Source organism: Macaca mulatta, chromosome 4 (assembly GCF_049350105.2).
Source record: "Macaca mulatta isolate MMU2019108-1 chromosome 4, T2T-MMU8v2.0, whole genome shotgun sequence".
In the NCBI taxonomy this organism is placed as follows: Eukaryota; Metazoa; Chordata; class Mammalia; order Primates; family Cercopithecidae; genus Macaca; species Macaca mulatta.
Window position 1 is genome coordinate 169,291,381 of NC_133409.1, and position 13,324 is coordinate 169,304,704.

At 44.5% G+C, this 13,324-nt stretch overlaps 1 protein-coding gene across 15 annotated transcripts in view; it reads left to right on the forward strand.

Moving 5' to 3' along the window:
• Positions 1-11,463: 11,463 nt before the first annotated feature.
• Positions 11,464-13,324, forward strand: part of MCUR1 (mitochondrial calcium uniporter regulator 1) — a 44,147-nt gene continuing 42,286 nt past the window's right edge. For all 15 annotated transcript variants that reach the window (XR_013416816.1, XR_003729128.2, XM_078000938.1 and 12 more), the window contains exon 1: positions 11,464-12,110. Coding sequence is in view for 13 of the 15 variants with exons in the window: in XM_078000938.1 (XP_077857064.1) it covers positions 11,684-12,110 (427 nt within the window). In the remaining 2 variants the exon portion in view is untranslated. The remainder of the gene's footprint in view (positions 12,111-13,324) is intronic.

Consider the following 13,324-nt stretch of genomic DNA (forward strand, 5'->3'; position numbering starts at 1 on the left):
CCTGGGAGGCAGAGCTTGCAGTGAGCCAAGATAGCGCCACTGCACTCCAGCCTGGGCGACAGAGTGAGACTCTGTCTCAAAAAAAAAAAAAAAAAAAAAAAAAGATGATGAAAAAAATACTGTGTGCATTATGAAAATTTATTACTTTTTTAAAAGGAGGACAAAGAAACAACCAGACTAAGAAAAAAAGATACGGAACCCAGTGTCAAAGAAAATATAACTCAAAGGAGAGAAGGAAATTCTCTATAATGGCTTCTCTGTAAAGCAACTAAAAAAAATATGAATTCTATAAATAAAAACTTAAAGACAAGATGAAATACAAAGCAATAGGAACAGAGAAACTTAAAATTCTAAGTAAACAGATCAAAGACTAAAAGAATACTCATCATAACTCATAGATTCTGCTTCTTTTTTTTTTTTTTTTTTTTGAGACGGAGTCTCACGCTGTTGCCCAGGCTGGAGTGCAGTGGCGCGATCTCGGCTCACTGCAAGCTCCGCCTCCCGGGTTTACGCCATTCTCCTGTCTCAGCCTCCTGAGTAGCTGGGACTACAGGCGCCCGCCACCGCGCCCGGCTAATTTTTTGTATTTTTAGTAGAGACGGGGTTTCACTGTGGTCTCGATCTCCTGACCTTGTGATCCGCCCGCCTCGGCCTCCCAAAGTGCTGGGATTACAGGCTTGAGCCACCGCGCCCGGCCAGATTCTGCTTCTTACATATGACATTACACACAGAGAAAAGAGACACAGGCTCTGGGCCCTGCTTTTTAGAGGACTGAGGAAGATAAATTTATTAAAGAACACATGGGCATCTCTGATGTTCTGTGCTGGCACAGCAAAACCCACAACTCCAAACCTACTCTCATAATTCACACCTCTCAGGCCCCAAGGAAAGGTTTCTTCTGAGGTACTGAAGAATGCCAAAGGCCATGAAGATTTTTGCGCCTTTGCCAACATCAGAGATGGACACTACTCAGGAGAATGAGAAAGATTTGAGCTGAAGAGTTTAGGGAGGATAACAGACCAATTCACTTGCTTGTCAAATACAGAGTCTCAGCATGAATCCCATAGATTCTTACGGAAGAAAGTATCATTTCCCAAAAGGCCAAGTATTCATTCTCTCATGTCTTTTTGTATCTAATTCATTGGTTTTGAAGGTACTAAAATATTACAGCATATTCACAACTGTTATACATGGCATCTGAGGAGCATTTTGCAACATTATACAACTCATATTACATATTATTCTTAAATGTGTACCTACATACAGACAAGAAATAACGTGAAGTGTAGTTCCAATTATTTACATTGGTAACTATGTGGACTTTAAACATTAACACTACAAATAGTTTTACAATACAAAAATCTTTACTATTATTGTATTAAATTTTTAAATTATTAAATATCAACTTTACATAATTTTTATTTTTGTTCAATGTAATTATTATTTTGCAACAGAGTCATTCTGTTGCCCAGGTTGGAGTGCAGTGTCAGGATCTCGGCTCACTGCAACCTCCACCTCCCGGGTTCAAGCCATTCTCCTGCCTCTGCCTCCCAAGTAGCTGGAATTACAGGCGCCTGCCACCATATCCGGCTAATTTTTGTACTTTTAGTACAGACAGGGTTTCACCATCTTGGGCAGACTGGTCTCAAACTCCTGTCCCATCAGGTGATCTGCCTGCCTCACCCTCCTAAAGTGCTGGGATTACAGGCATGAGCCGCTGCACCCTGCCTATCTCTTTTGATAGAGAAATTTGAGGCTGGATGCAGTGGCTTACACCTGTCACCCAGTGCTTTGGGATGCTAAGGTGGGATGATTGTTTGAGGCCAGGAGATCAAGACCAGCATAGGCAACACAATGAGACCCTCCGCTACAAAAAAAATTCCAAAACCTAGCCTGGCATAGTGGTATGTACCTGTAAACCTAGCTACTTGGGAGGCTGAGATGGGACAATTGCTTGAACCCAGGAGCTCAATGCTGCAGCCAGCTATGATTGTGCCACTGCACTCCAGCTTGGATGACAGAGGACTCTGCCTCATAAGTTTTCAAATTTCAATTTTAGAAGAAAAATTCAAAAATCATTAAAACAATGTAAAGCTTTTAATTTTTTACATCTATTTTGTTTTCTATGAAAATCAAATTGTCTTTTACATTTCTTATCAGATACTTTGAGATGGTGTCTCGCTCTGTCACCAAGGAGTGCAGTGGCACGGGGCTCAATGCAACCTCTCATTTGAGTGACTCTCCTACCTGGGATTATAGGCACGCAACCACCACACCCAGGCAATTTTTTTTATTTGTAGTAGAGATGAGGTTTCACCACGTTGGCCAGGATGGTCTTGACCCTCTGCCCTCATGATCTGCCTGCCTAAGCATCCCAAAGTGCTGGATTACAGGCATGAGCCACTGCACCTGGCCATTTTTTATATTTTCACATTATATATATGTAAAACATCAAAGATGCTGGGCACAGTGGCTCACACCTATAATCCCAGCACTGTGGGAAACCAAGACGGCCGGATCACGAGGTCAGAAGATCAGGACCATCCTAACACGCATTCCCTACCAAAAACAAAAAAACTAGCCGGACATGGTGGTGGGCACGTATAATCCCAGCTACTCAGAAGGCTGACGTAAGAGAATCGCGTGAACCCGGGAGGCAGAGCTTGCAGTGTGCTGAGATCGCGCCACTACATTCTAGCCTGTGCAACACACGGAGAATGCCTCAAAAAAAAATAAAAATAAAAAACGTCCTTAAATATGAAAACCTTCATTATACTCTGTCCCGAATTAGCAACTTTTCTCACTGACTTCAAGAAAGAAGCTGCAGACCCTCACGGAAAGTATTAGTTTTTAAAGGAGCTGTATGTGGAGTTTGCTGCTTCAGACGTTCAGCTGTGTCTGGAGTGGAACTTCTCTCCTTCCGGTACGTTCACTGGCCTGTGAGGAGTGAGACCGTAGACCTTCACGGAGAATACTACAGCTCTTAAAACCAGCACAATCCAGAGTTATTCATCTCTCCTGGTGGATTCCAGGTCTATGCTGATTTACAAGAAAACTACAAAACTACACAGTAAATGTTACAAGCGCATTAAAAATGGAACGCACCCAAACCACTACCAATAACGAGTACCACAATAAAGCAAAAAAAAATTCTCACCACCACAGCACATAAAAAACCCAAAACAGTTGCTGCTGGCTAGGGGGGGGGTTGGGGGGGGGGGCAGCCTGCTTTTATTCCCTTATCTGGCCCCCACCCTCATCCTGCTCATTGGTCCATTTAGCAGAGAGCTGATTGGTCCACTTTACAGAGAGCTGAGTGGTCCGTTTTGACAGAGTGCCGATTGGTGCGTTTACAGTCCTTGAGCTAGACACAGAATCACAGAGTGCTAGTTAGCTAGATACGGAGTTAGCTAGATACAGAGTACCAATTGGTGTATTTACAAACCCTGAGCTAGACACAGAGTGCTGATTGGTGCATTTACAATGCTTGAGCTAGACATAGCGTCATAGAGTGCGAGTCCTCCAAGTCTCCACTAGGTTAGCTAGATAAGAGTACTGATTGGAGCACATACGATCCTCCGGCTAGACACAAAAATTCTCCAAGTCTCCATCCAGTTCAGAAGCCCAGCTGGCTTCATCCAGTGGATTCTACACCAGGGCTGCAGGCGGAGCTGCCCACCAGTTCCGACCCGCGCCTGTACTCCTAAGCCCTTGTATTGTCCATGGGACCGGGTGCCACCGACCAGCGGGCGGCGCCTGTCGGGGAGGCTCAGGCCGCGCGGGAGCCCACCGCAGGGGGAGGAGCTCAGTCATGGCGGGCTGTAGGTCCTAGCCCTGACCCGCCGGGAGGCAGCTAAGGCCCAGCAAGAATTTGAGTGCGGCACCGGCCGGCCGGCACTGCTGGGGGACCCGGGCAACCTCCGCAGCTGCTGACCCGTGGTGCTAAGCTTCTCACTGCCCTAGGCCAGCGGCGCCAGGCGGCCGCTCAGTGTGCGGCGCCTGGTGAACCCTAGCCCGCACCCGCACCCGCGTCCGCCGGAACTCGCACTGGCAGGCGAGCGCCGTGCGCAGCCCTGGTTCCCACCCCGCCTCTCCCTCCACGCTTCGCCACAAGCAGAGGGAGGCAGCTTCGGCCTCAGCCAGCCCAGAGAGGGGCTTCCACGGTGTCGGGGCGGGCTGAAGGGCTCCTTAAGCGCCGCCAGAGTGGACGCTGAGGCCAGGGAGGCGCTGAGAGTGAGGGCTGCTGGCACATTGTCACCTCTCAATAACAACATAATGAGTGATTTTGCTAAAATGAAAGAAAAATTAATGTTATGAATAGACAAAAAGCATATGAACTATAAAAGTTTTTAGTACACACCTAACCATTGCGGGCCATGAACAGAACACTCAAATGTGCCCAATTAGAATTACATGCGTCACCTTTAATATTTTGCCAAATTTCAGTCACGTAAAAACCGTGGCTTTTACATATATTTTCCATTTTGTTAGTATGAAAGTATATCTGTCAAGAATAGAGCATATTTTTTAATTTAATAATTTCTTAGTTTGGCTTATAACTTCTAAATATTTAAATATATGGAGGATGGGCCTGCATTTATTTTCTTGCTCTTATTCCTACAAATATCAGGAGCAGGACTGCTTATCAGTAAGGAATAAAATTGATACAGCAAAAAATTAAATTATTCCCGAGAAGGAAAGTCTTGAGACAAATGAAGTGAGCATAAGGAAATAAAACCCAAAAAGTCATTTAAGAAAAATGAATAGATACGGAAAATAAAAGTGACCCAGGTCCAATGGAGAAATTTGCTGAACACTTACCTTAGACAAGCGCTCAAATTTAGCGCGATAAATAATAGAAAAGCCTAACACAGTATGCATCCCAATGTGATGCATTGAACACTACACACTAGCTATTCTTGCAAAATATGTGTAATCTGAATCTAATGATAAGCAAATAATTGGACAAATTTCAATTGTGGGACATTTCACAAGACAACTTGTTTGGACTCCTCAAAAATGTCATTGTCATAAAACCTCCCTCCCCACCCTTCCCAGAAAATAACTTAAAGATTGTTCTAGATTAAAGAAAATGAAAGACATCGTTTTTAAAAAGTGACCCAATATATAGATAATTGTCCCTTGAAGTAAAAACTCAACGAAGCAACAGAAAAATTATCAAAAATATGGGAAAACAAAGCCAGGCACAGTGGCTCACACCTGTAGTCCCAGCACTTTGGGAGCTCAAGGTGGGTACATTCCTTGAGCTCAAGAGTTCAAGATGAGTCAGGGTAACATAGCAAGACCCCCAGCTCTATTAAAATATATTTATATATAATATATATATTTATATAATATATAATGTATGTAAATATACATAAAGAAAACATTCTCTGAAAGAAAAATGGAATCCACAGATTGAAAAGAAAGTTCTCCTTTAAGTAAGATTTGTACTGAATGAAATGTTTAAACAGGAGAAGTTAGTTATATCTTGACCTTCCTTAGGTCCTCTTGGTTACCGTTATATGGTCCAGTGGCAATTGTACTGTCACACACCTTTCTTACTTTACTTTACACATTAGTTTCTGATTTTTCCTCCTTTCTATCTTTTTTTCTCATCTCATGACATTGGTGGAGAGGCTAACATAGTTAACAGTATGTGTAAAATAAGAGTAAGTAGGCTCAGAATAAGTGTCTAGTGGCCTTTACTGTGGCATAAAGAGCTCAGGTTTGGTTAAGGTTACTGATAAAACTCAGAGGCATTCTTTACTTCCAGTTTCAGGGCTATGTTCTTAAATGCAGACGTTTTCAGGAGTCTAACTTTCATACAAGGGAAGAAAAAGGATCAGGGAGAATCCCTTCTACTTCTCTCAATTTCCCATCTTAGCACACATTAGAAAAAACTTTTATCAAGATTTTCACCTCCTGAGGAGCATCCTCCTTTCTTCATCCTTGACTTTTGACCTACCTATATTATTATAGCTGATGTGAGTGTCTTGTAGGCAGTATACAAAGGTTATGCTTTCTTCTTTCTTTAATCCATTCTAACATTCTCTCTGTTTTAATTGGCATGTTGAGACCAAAGGTTGGCCAACTATGGCCTATGGGCCAAATCCAGCCCACCACCTGTTTTTGAAACAGAATAGTATGTAGAAGAGATTGCATGTGGTTCACAAAGCCAAATATTTACTATATGGCTTTTTTAAAAAGTTCATCAACCAGTGATTTAGACCATTTACACTTAATGTAATTATTGATATGTTTAGATTGATGCCTAATATTTTATTGTTTGCTTTTAGTTTTTATCTCTCTTTTTTGTTCTTCTATTTCTCCTTTCCTATCTCCTTTTGGGTTATTTGAACATTTTTTAATATTTCATTTTATCTATTTTGTGTTTCGACTTGATCATAGGTCACTGCAGCCTCAAACTCCTGGGCTCAAGTGATCCTCCCACCTCAGCCCCCTGAGTAGCTAAGACTACAGGCATTCACCACCATGTCAGGCTAATTTTTTTCTCCCCTCCCTCCCTCTCTCCCTCCCTCCCTCCCTCCCTCCTTCCCTCCCTCCCTCCCTTCCTTCCTTCCTTCCTTCCTTCCATCCTTCCCTCCTTTCTTTTCTTTCTTTTCTTTCGTAGAGGCAAGGTCTCACTATATTTCCCAGGCTGGTCTTAAATTCCTGACCTTAAGCCATCCTCCCACCTCAGCCTCCCAAAGTATTGGGATTACAGGCATGAGCCACTGTGCCCACCCTGTATCTCTTTATATAGTATGTTTATGGGTTGCTCTAGGGATTACAGTAGACATGTTTAACCTTTCTAAATCTACTTAGAATCAATATTTTACCACTGTAAGTGCAATATGAAAACTCCACTACCATATAGGTCTCTTTATTCTTGCCCCTTTATGTTGTAGTTATTATATACATCTATAAACATTAAAAATTTCGCCAGACGTTGTTTTAATTTTTGCTTTCCATCATTTAACATATTTTAAAGAACTAAAGAGGAGAAGAATATTATACTTATCTTGATATTTGCCATTTCTGTTGTTCTTCCTTCATTCCTAATGCTCCAAGTTTCTTCTTGGTATCATTTCCCTACTATATGGTGAATTTCCTTCAGCAATTCTTTTAGTGCAAGCTTACTAAAAACAACTCCTCTTAGTTTTCCTTCATCTGAGGATGTCTTTATTTCATCACTTCATTACTGAAGGATATTTTTGCTAGTAATAGAACTCTGGGTTGACAGTTCAAGCTAGGGGAACTCACACATTGGAAAAAATACTAAACTAAACATCAGTTCTGTGGTACTTTGATTTTTGTCTTCTTCACTGATGTACCTGCTATTATTTACTTTTCAGAGTCCTCAAACAGTTGCTCTGTGCATTCTGTCCAGCTTTTATGGCTGCATTCAGGTGGAAAGACAGGGTGGGTTGTGCTTATTCCATTTTACCCAGAAGGAGAATCCTTATTAGGGAGAATAGTAATTTGATTAGTGGAAGCTGACATTCCCCTATCAGTGTTTACTAGTAAGAGTGTCAGTATGCTAAAAGTCACAGGAATGTTCAGGAATGTTCCAACTCCTTTGTTCTCTCTTTGACCTGCTTGCACCAGAGACAATGAGCCCTTGACCTTTCTGTTACTACCTGCTAAAATAGGCCCAGGGCATCTTTCAGGGATAGCTCTGGTCATCTTCCAAGTCTTTTCTCCTGATGACACCTAGAATATATAAGGCCACCTAAAGGTCTCACAGATGGTGGCTAAGTCAGTCTGCTCTGTGAATTCAGCTTAACTCATGGGAGATTCCTAAGTTTAGATATGGAGAGAGAGTAAGAGGGCCCCACTTTGGCCCCAGATCCAAGTATCTTCACCGATCCAACTTTGTCATAAAGTCCAACTTTGTCATAGTTCACATGGGGGTTGTCTGTCTCCTGCCTGATCCATTAATTAGTTGATACTTCTTCTTCATTGGCCATTAGACCCCTGTATCTAGTCTCTCTATACATAGACAGAAGTCTAATATGTCTAGTTTATCCTAATGTATACTAATGTATCCGGGATAGTAATCAGAAGCCCTGTCCCAGCTGGTTTAAGCAAAAGCAACTTATTGGATTACATAAATAAAATGCCAATTTCAGCCTAAGCTAGAATCAGACACTCAAAAGGACCTGTCTCTTCATTTCTCAGCCTTCTGTTCTCCATAATGGCTTTAGTCTTAGGCCACATGGTAGCCCCAGGAGCTCATGGTTCAAATCATCCTATATCTAGACATCACAATAAAATAAGACGACCTCTTCCCAGTAGTTCCTATTAAGAACCATAGAATTGGGCTGGGCTTGGTGGCTCACACCTGTACTCCCAGCAATTTGGGAGGCTGGGGCAGGCAGATCACTTGAGGTCAGGAGTTTGAGACTAGCCTGGCCAACATGGTGAAACCCCTGTCTCTACCAAAAATACAAAAATTAGCTAGGTATGGTGGTGCTTGCTTGTAATCCCAGTTACGTGGGAGGCTGAGACAGGAGAATCACTTGAACCCAGGAGATGGAGGTTGCAGTGAGTCAAAATCAAGCCACCACACTCCAGCCTGGGCAACAGAGTGAGACTCCATCTCAAACAAACCAACAAACAAATAATCCTAGAATAGAAGCTTTTTTTTTTAGACGGAGTTTTGCTCTTGTTGCCCAGGCTGGAGTGCAATGGTGCAATCTCAGCTCACCACAACCTCTGCCTCCCAGGTTCAAGCAATCCTCCCGCCTCAGCCTCCTGAGTAGTGGGGATGACAGGCATGTGCCACCACAACCAGCTAATTTTGTATTCTTAGTAGAGACGGGGTTTCTCTAGACTGGTCTCGAACTCCCGACCTCAAGTGTTCCGCCCGCCTTGGTCTCCTAAAGTGCTGGGATTACAGGCATGAGCCACCATGCCCAGCTGCTCATTAACTTTGATTGGGTGACATGCCCATGCCTGTGGTCTGCAGAGCAATCAGTCCCTCCAAACCGCATGGACTGAGAGTGGAGAAGAGCGACTGCCCATGGAAAACTAGGGTGCTGAGACCAAAAGAAAGGGAATGCTTTGGAAAACAAAACAACAGGTGTCACATCCAAGGAAAAGTGGATGTTATCCAACCTGTAGTTAGAACTGACATTCATTATACTCCTATCATAGGCCAGGCACTGTGCTAAGTGCTTTACATATGTTATTGTATTCGATATGGCCGGTAACAATAATACACGAAAAGTTAGTCAACATCATTAGGCATCAGGGAAATGTATGTTAAAATCACAATAAGGCACCATTCTATGAGGACTGAAAATACCAAAATTTGGCAAGGATGTGGAACAACCGAAACTCTCATCTATTGCTAAGAGTGTAAAAGAGTGCAGTCGCTTTGGAAAAACAATTCAGCAGTGTCTAAAGTTAAGCTACCATATGATTCAGCAATTTGACCTAGATACTTTCCCTAAGAGGGATAAAAATGTATGTACACACAAGGTCTTAAACAAGAATGTTCATAACGCCCTATGCATAATAGCCAAAAACTATAAACAAAGCAAATGGCCAATAATAGGAGAATGGATGACCACTTGTGGTATGGTCATACAATGGAATACTGTTCAACAATTAAAAGCAACTAATTACTGATACAACAGCATGGATGAATCTCATTGATATTGAAGTCAGACGCAAAGCAGAAGAAAGACACAAGGCAGTGGGTATTGTAGGTCTCCATTTATATGAAATTCAAGAAAAGACAAAACTAATCTATGGTCATTGAAATTTGAAAATAGTTGACTGGGCGCGGTGGCTCACGCCTGTAATCCTAGCACTTTGGGAGGCCAGGCGGGCAGATCACAAGGTAAGGAGTTTGAGACCAGCCTGGCCAATATGGTGAAACCCCATCTCTACTGAAAATACAAAAATTAGCCAGGCGTGGTGGCAGGCACCTGTAATCCCAGCTACTCGGGAGGCTGAGGCAAGAGAATTGCTTGAACCCGGGAGGCAGAGGGTGCAGTGAGCTGAGATTGCGCAACTGCACTCCAGCCTGGGCGACAGAGCAAGACTCCATCTCAAAAAAAAAAAAAAAAAAAAGGAAAATAGTTGCCATGGGGTGGTGGTGGATTGTCTGGAAAACTGGCACAAAATAACTTTCTGGAGCAATGAAAATGTTCTAGATCTTGACTGGGTGGTGTATACAACTGCTAAATGTCATCACGTTCAACATATAGGTCTGTGGAATTTATTGTATGCAAATTATACCTCAATTTTTAAAAATTACAAAGGACTAACATTAAAGTTTGGGCCACAGTTTAATTGTTCCTCTAATGTTGTGCACTAGTTTTTCCCATTTTTTCCCAATCACAAATTATGATACAATGACTATCTTTTGTGCATATGTGAAATTACCAATATTAAACATTTTGACCCTTAAAAATGACAAGTTTGTATGGTCAAACCTAGTAGATTTTTAATATTTTGGATTATTCCCATTATCCCCATTTTTAGTTAGGTGACTTGAGAAAAGTTTACAAATTTTGTTGATACTCATTGCTAAACTGCTTTTTCTACCCGTTTTATAAAAATGTATACTCCTTTTACAAAAGTGTCTCTCAGGTTGGTGCAAAAGTAGTTGCAAGTATACTTGCAATGGCAAAAGCGGCAACTACTTTTGCACCAACCTATGACTTGAATCCTGTTTTTTAGTTCTTCAAATTTTGATAGACATTTATCTTTCACATCCACATGCCCGTTCCTCTCTGCCCAGCACTTTATACATCTCTCATGGCTCATAACACGTTCTTCTTCCATCACGTATGTGTACACATATGGCTGTATAGGAAAACAGCTTCTGGAGGATAAGAACAATTTGTTTTGGGTTTTTTTTTATTTTTAATAAAATCTCCTAGCTTGATGCCTTATGCATTTCATTTATTCATTCAACTAACATCTTCCAAGTTCACGTAAGGGACCAGTTATCTGTGAATGGTGTAACAGGCCTTCAAAAAGTTCACGAAACTAAACATTATCAGTTTCAAATATACCTGACAGGTCTCATTTTAACAATCATGCCCCACGTTTTAAGTTCCCAGACTGCGACCTTCCCATGTTTTTGGTGCTCTAATCCGGAAACAAAAACTGAAAATTTAGTTTTGAATGTATTATGTGAGGGCCTTTCCCTGGGCCCTGCTAATAATTCCTTAAAATGTTCCCCAGAACCACATGTTGGGGAACTTAGGATAATCAGTGAAATCTAGGGCAGCCTGTTGGTCTGGGACTTTTCACAGGACTCTGAAGGGCGCCGGAGTAATTAATTCCTTTATAAGGACAGCAGTGCAGTGAATATGCAAATCGTCGCAGCAACAAACTCCTTCCAGTTCCGGAGTGCCCGCAGGCTCCTCCCGGTCGCTGCCGTCGCCTAGCGAATGGGGCGGGGGCTCGCACGGTCCCTGCAGCGCCCCGAGACTAGCCACACCGGCTCGGCCCCGCGTCCCAGAGAGCCACCGCAAGCTCCCACCGCCCCGGCCCGGGCGCCCGTCCCGAGCCCCACCCGCGCGCCCGGCAGGAAAGGGCGGGCCTGCGCTGCCGCCCAAGCTTGCTCCAGCCGTCCGACTCTGGGCTGGGACCGCGCGTGACCGGCGCCGCGAGCGAGAGGCAGGAGCGCGCGCCCCGGCCAGTGAAGGGCTCGGGGATGGACTGCGGCTCGGTCGGCGGCCAGAGGACCCAGCGCCTGCCCGGCCATCGGCGGCTTCTGTTCTTGCCCGCGGGCCTCAGCGGAAGACCGGGAGGCAGCGAAACCTCAGCACGCCGCTGCCTCTCTGCGCTCTGCGACGGTCTGGGGGCGCTGCGCCCTCGCGCCCCGGCGACCCGCGGCTGCGTGTCACGTGCCTCGCCGCTACTCCTCCTCCTGCTAGTGCCCTCCCCGCGCTTGGCCGCCGCAGCCCCGCGCCGGCAGCTCGGGGACTGGGAGCGCTCGCGCCTCGGGTATGCCGCACCCCCGGCCGGGCGCAGCGGCGCATGGAGGTGCCCACCGGGCCTCAGTCCGGGCGTCGCCGCTGCCGCCGGCGCCCTTCCCCAGTGCAAAGGCCCGGCGCCTGCACTTGTTTCCTGCAGGAGAGGTGAGGCCCAGGTGGGAAAGGAGAGGGGGCTAGTCTCGCGGGGCTGGGTGGGGCGGGGACCTCAGCTACAGCCTTCCCGAGGAAAGGCGGGGCAGGCCGGAGGCGGGTCAGCCAAGGGCACCGGCATCTGCCCGGACCGTGGGGCGAAGGTCCGCGCCCGCCTTGCTCGGCCGCGGTGGCGGGGCTTAGCCCAGAAGAGACGAATTCCTGGGAATCCCGGGCGCTAAAGTTGGAGGGAGGTGCGTGCTGGGGCGGGGAGGTGGTGCCCGCCCACTCCTAGGGTCTGCTTCTGGGCACCGCCTTCCAGGCGTTCTGTTTGGCAGGGCGCAGCCTGTTGGCCGCTCAAGGGGAAGGGGTGGATATGTTTGGGGAGCAAAGCTCTGAGAAATGAAGGGATGGCTTTAACAGTTTGATTTCAAATTCTGATGGAATCATTAATTCGTGGAGTCCTAGCGTCTACCCTGTCCCTGGCGCTTTTCCAGATGTGTGGGATATGTCAGTCCACAAAATGTTTTCCCTGTGGAGCTTAATTCTGGCGGAGGAGACGCAGTAAATGTGTATGGATATACGTATGCATAATTAATGTATATATAATTTATACATAATTTTATATATTCATAATTTGATAAATGGTACAGGAAAATTATAGGATAAGGCTTGGGAAGTGGAATGGGTCTCCAGTCGTGAATTTAAATAGGGTGATCAGAATCGATTTCATTGAGAAGGTAGCATTTAATTAAATAGAGTCGTGTATCCCTTCAGGACAGTCGCCTACTGAGAAATGAGTCATTAGGCGACTTCTTCCTTGTGTGAATATTGTAGGGTGTGCTTACACAAACCTGGATGCTACAGCCTACTACACAGCTAGACTAGCAGGTAGAGCCTAGTGCTCCTAGGCTATAAACCTGAACAGCATGTTACTGTACTGAATACTAGAGGCAGTCTGAACACAATCGTATTTGCGCATCTAAATATAGAAAAGGTACAGTAAAAATATGTATTATAGTCTCATAGACCACTGTCGTGTGTGCCCCTCTGTCCTGGGCTGAAAGGTAGTTGTGGGGCGCATGACTATTTAAAAAGGAGGTGAGAGAGATCACTGCCCTGGAGATGAGGGAAGTAAACAAGATCAACTTATTAGATAGCATATTGTTGAATAAAGAAAAAAATCATTTCGAATAATCAACAGACTTGGCAAAATTATCACTTTGGGC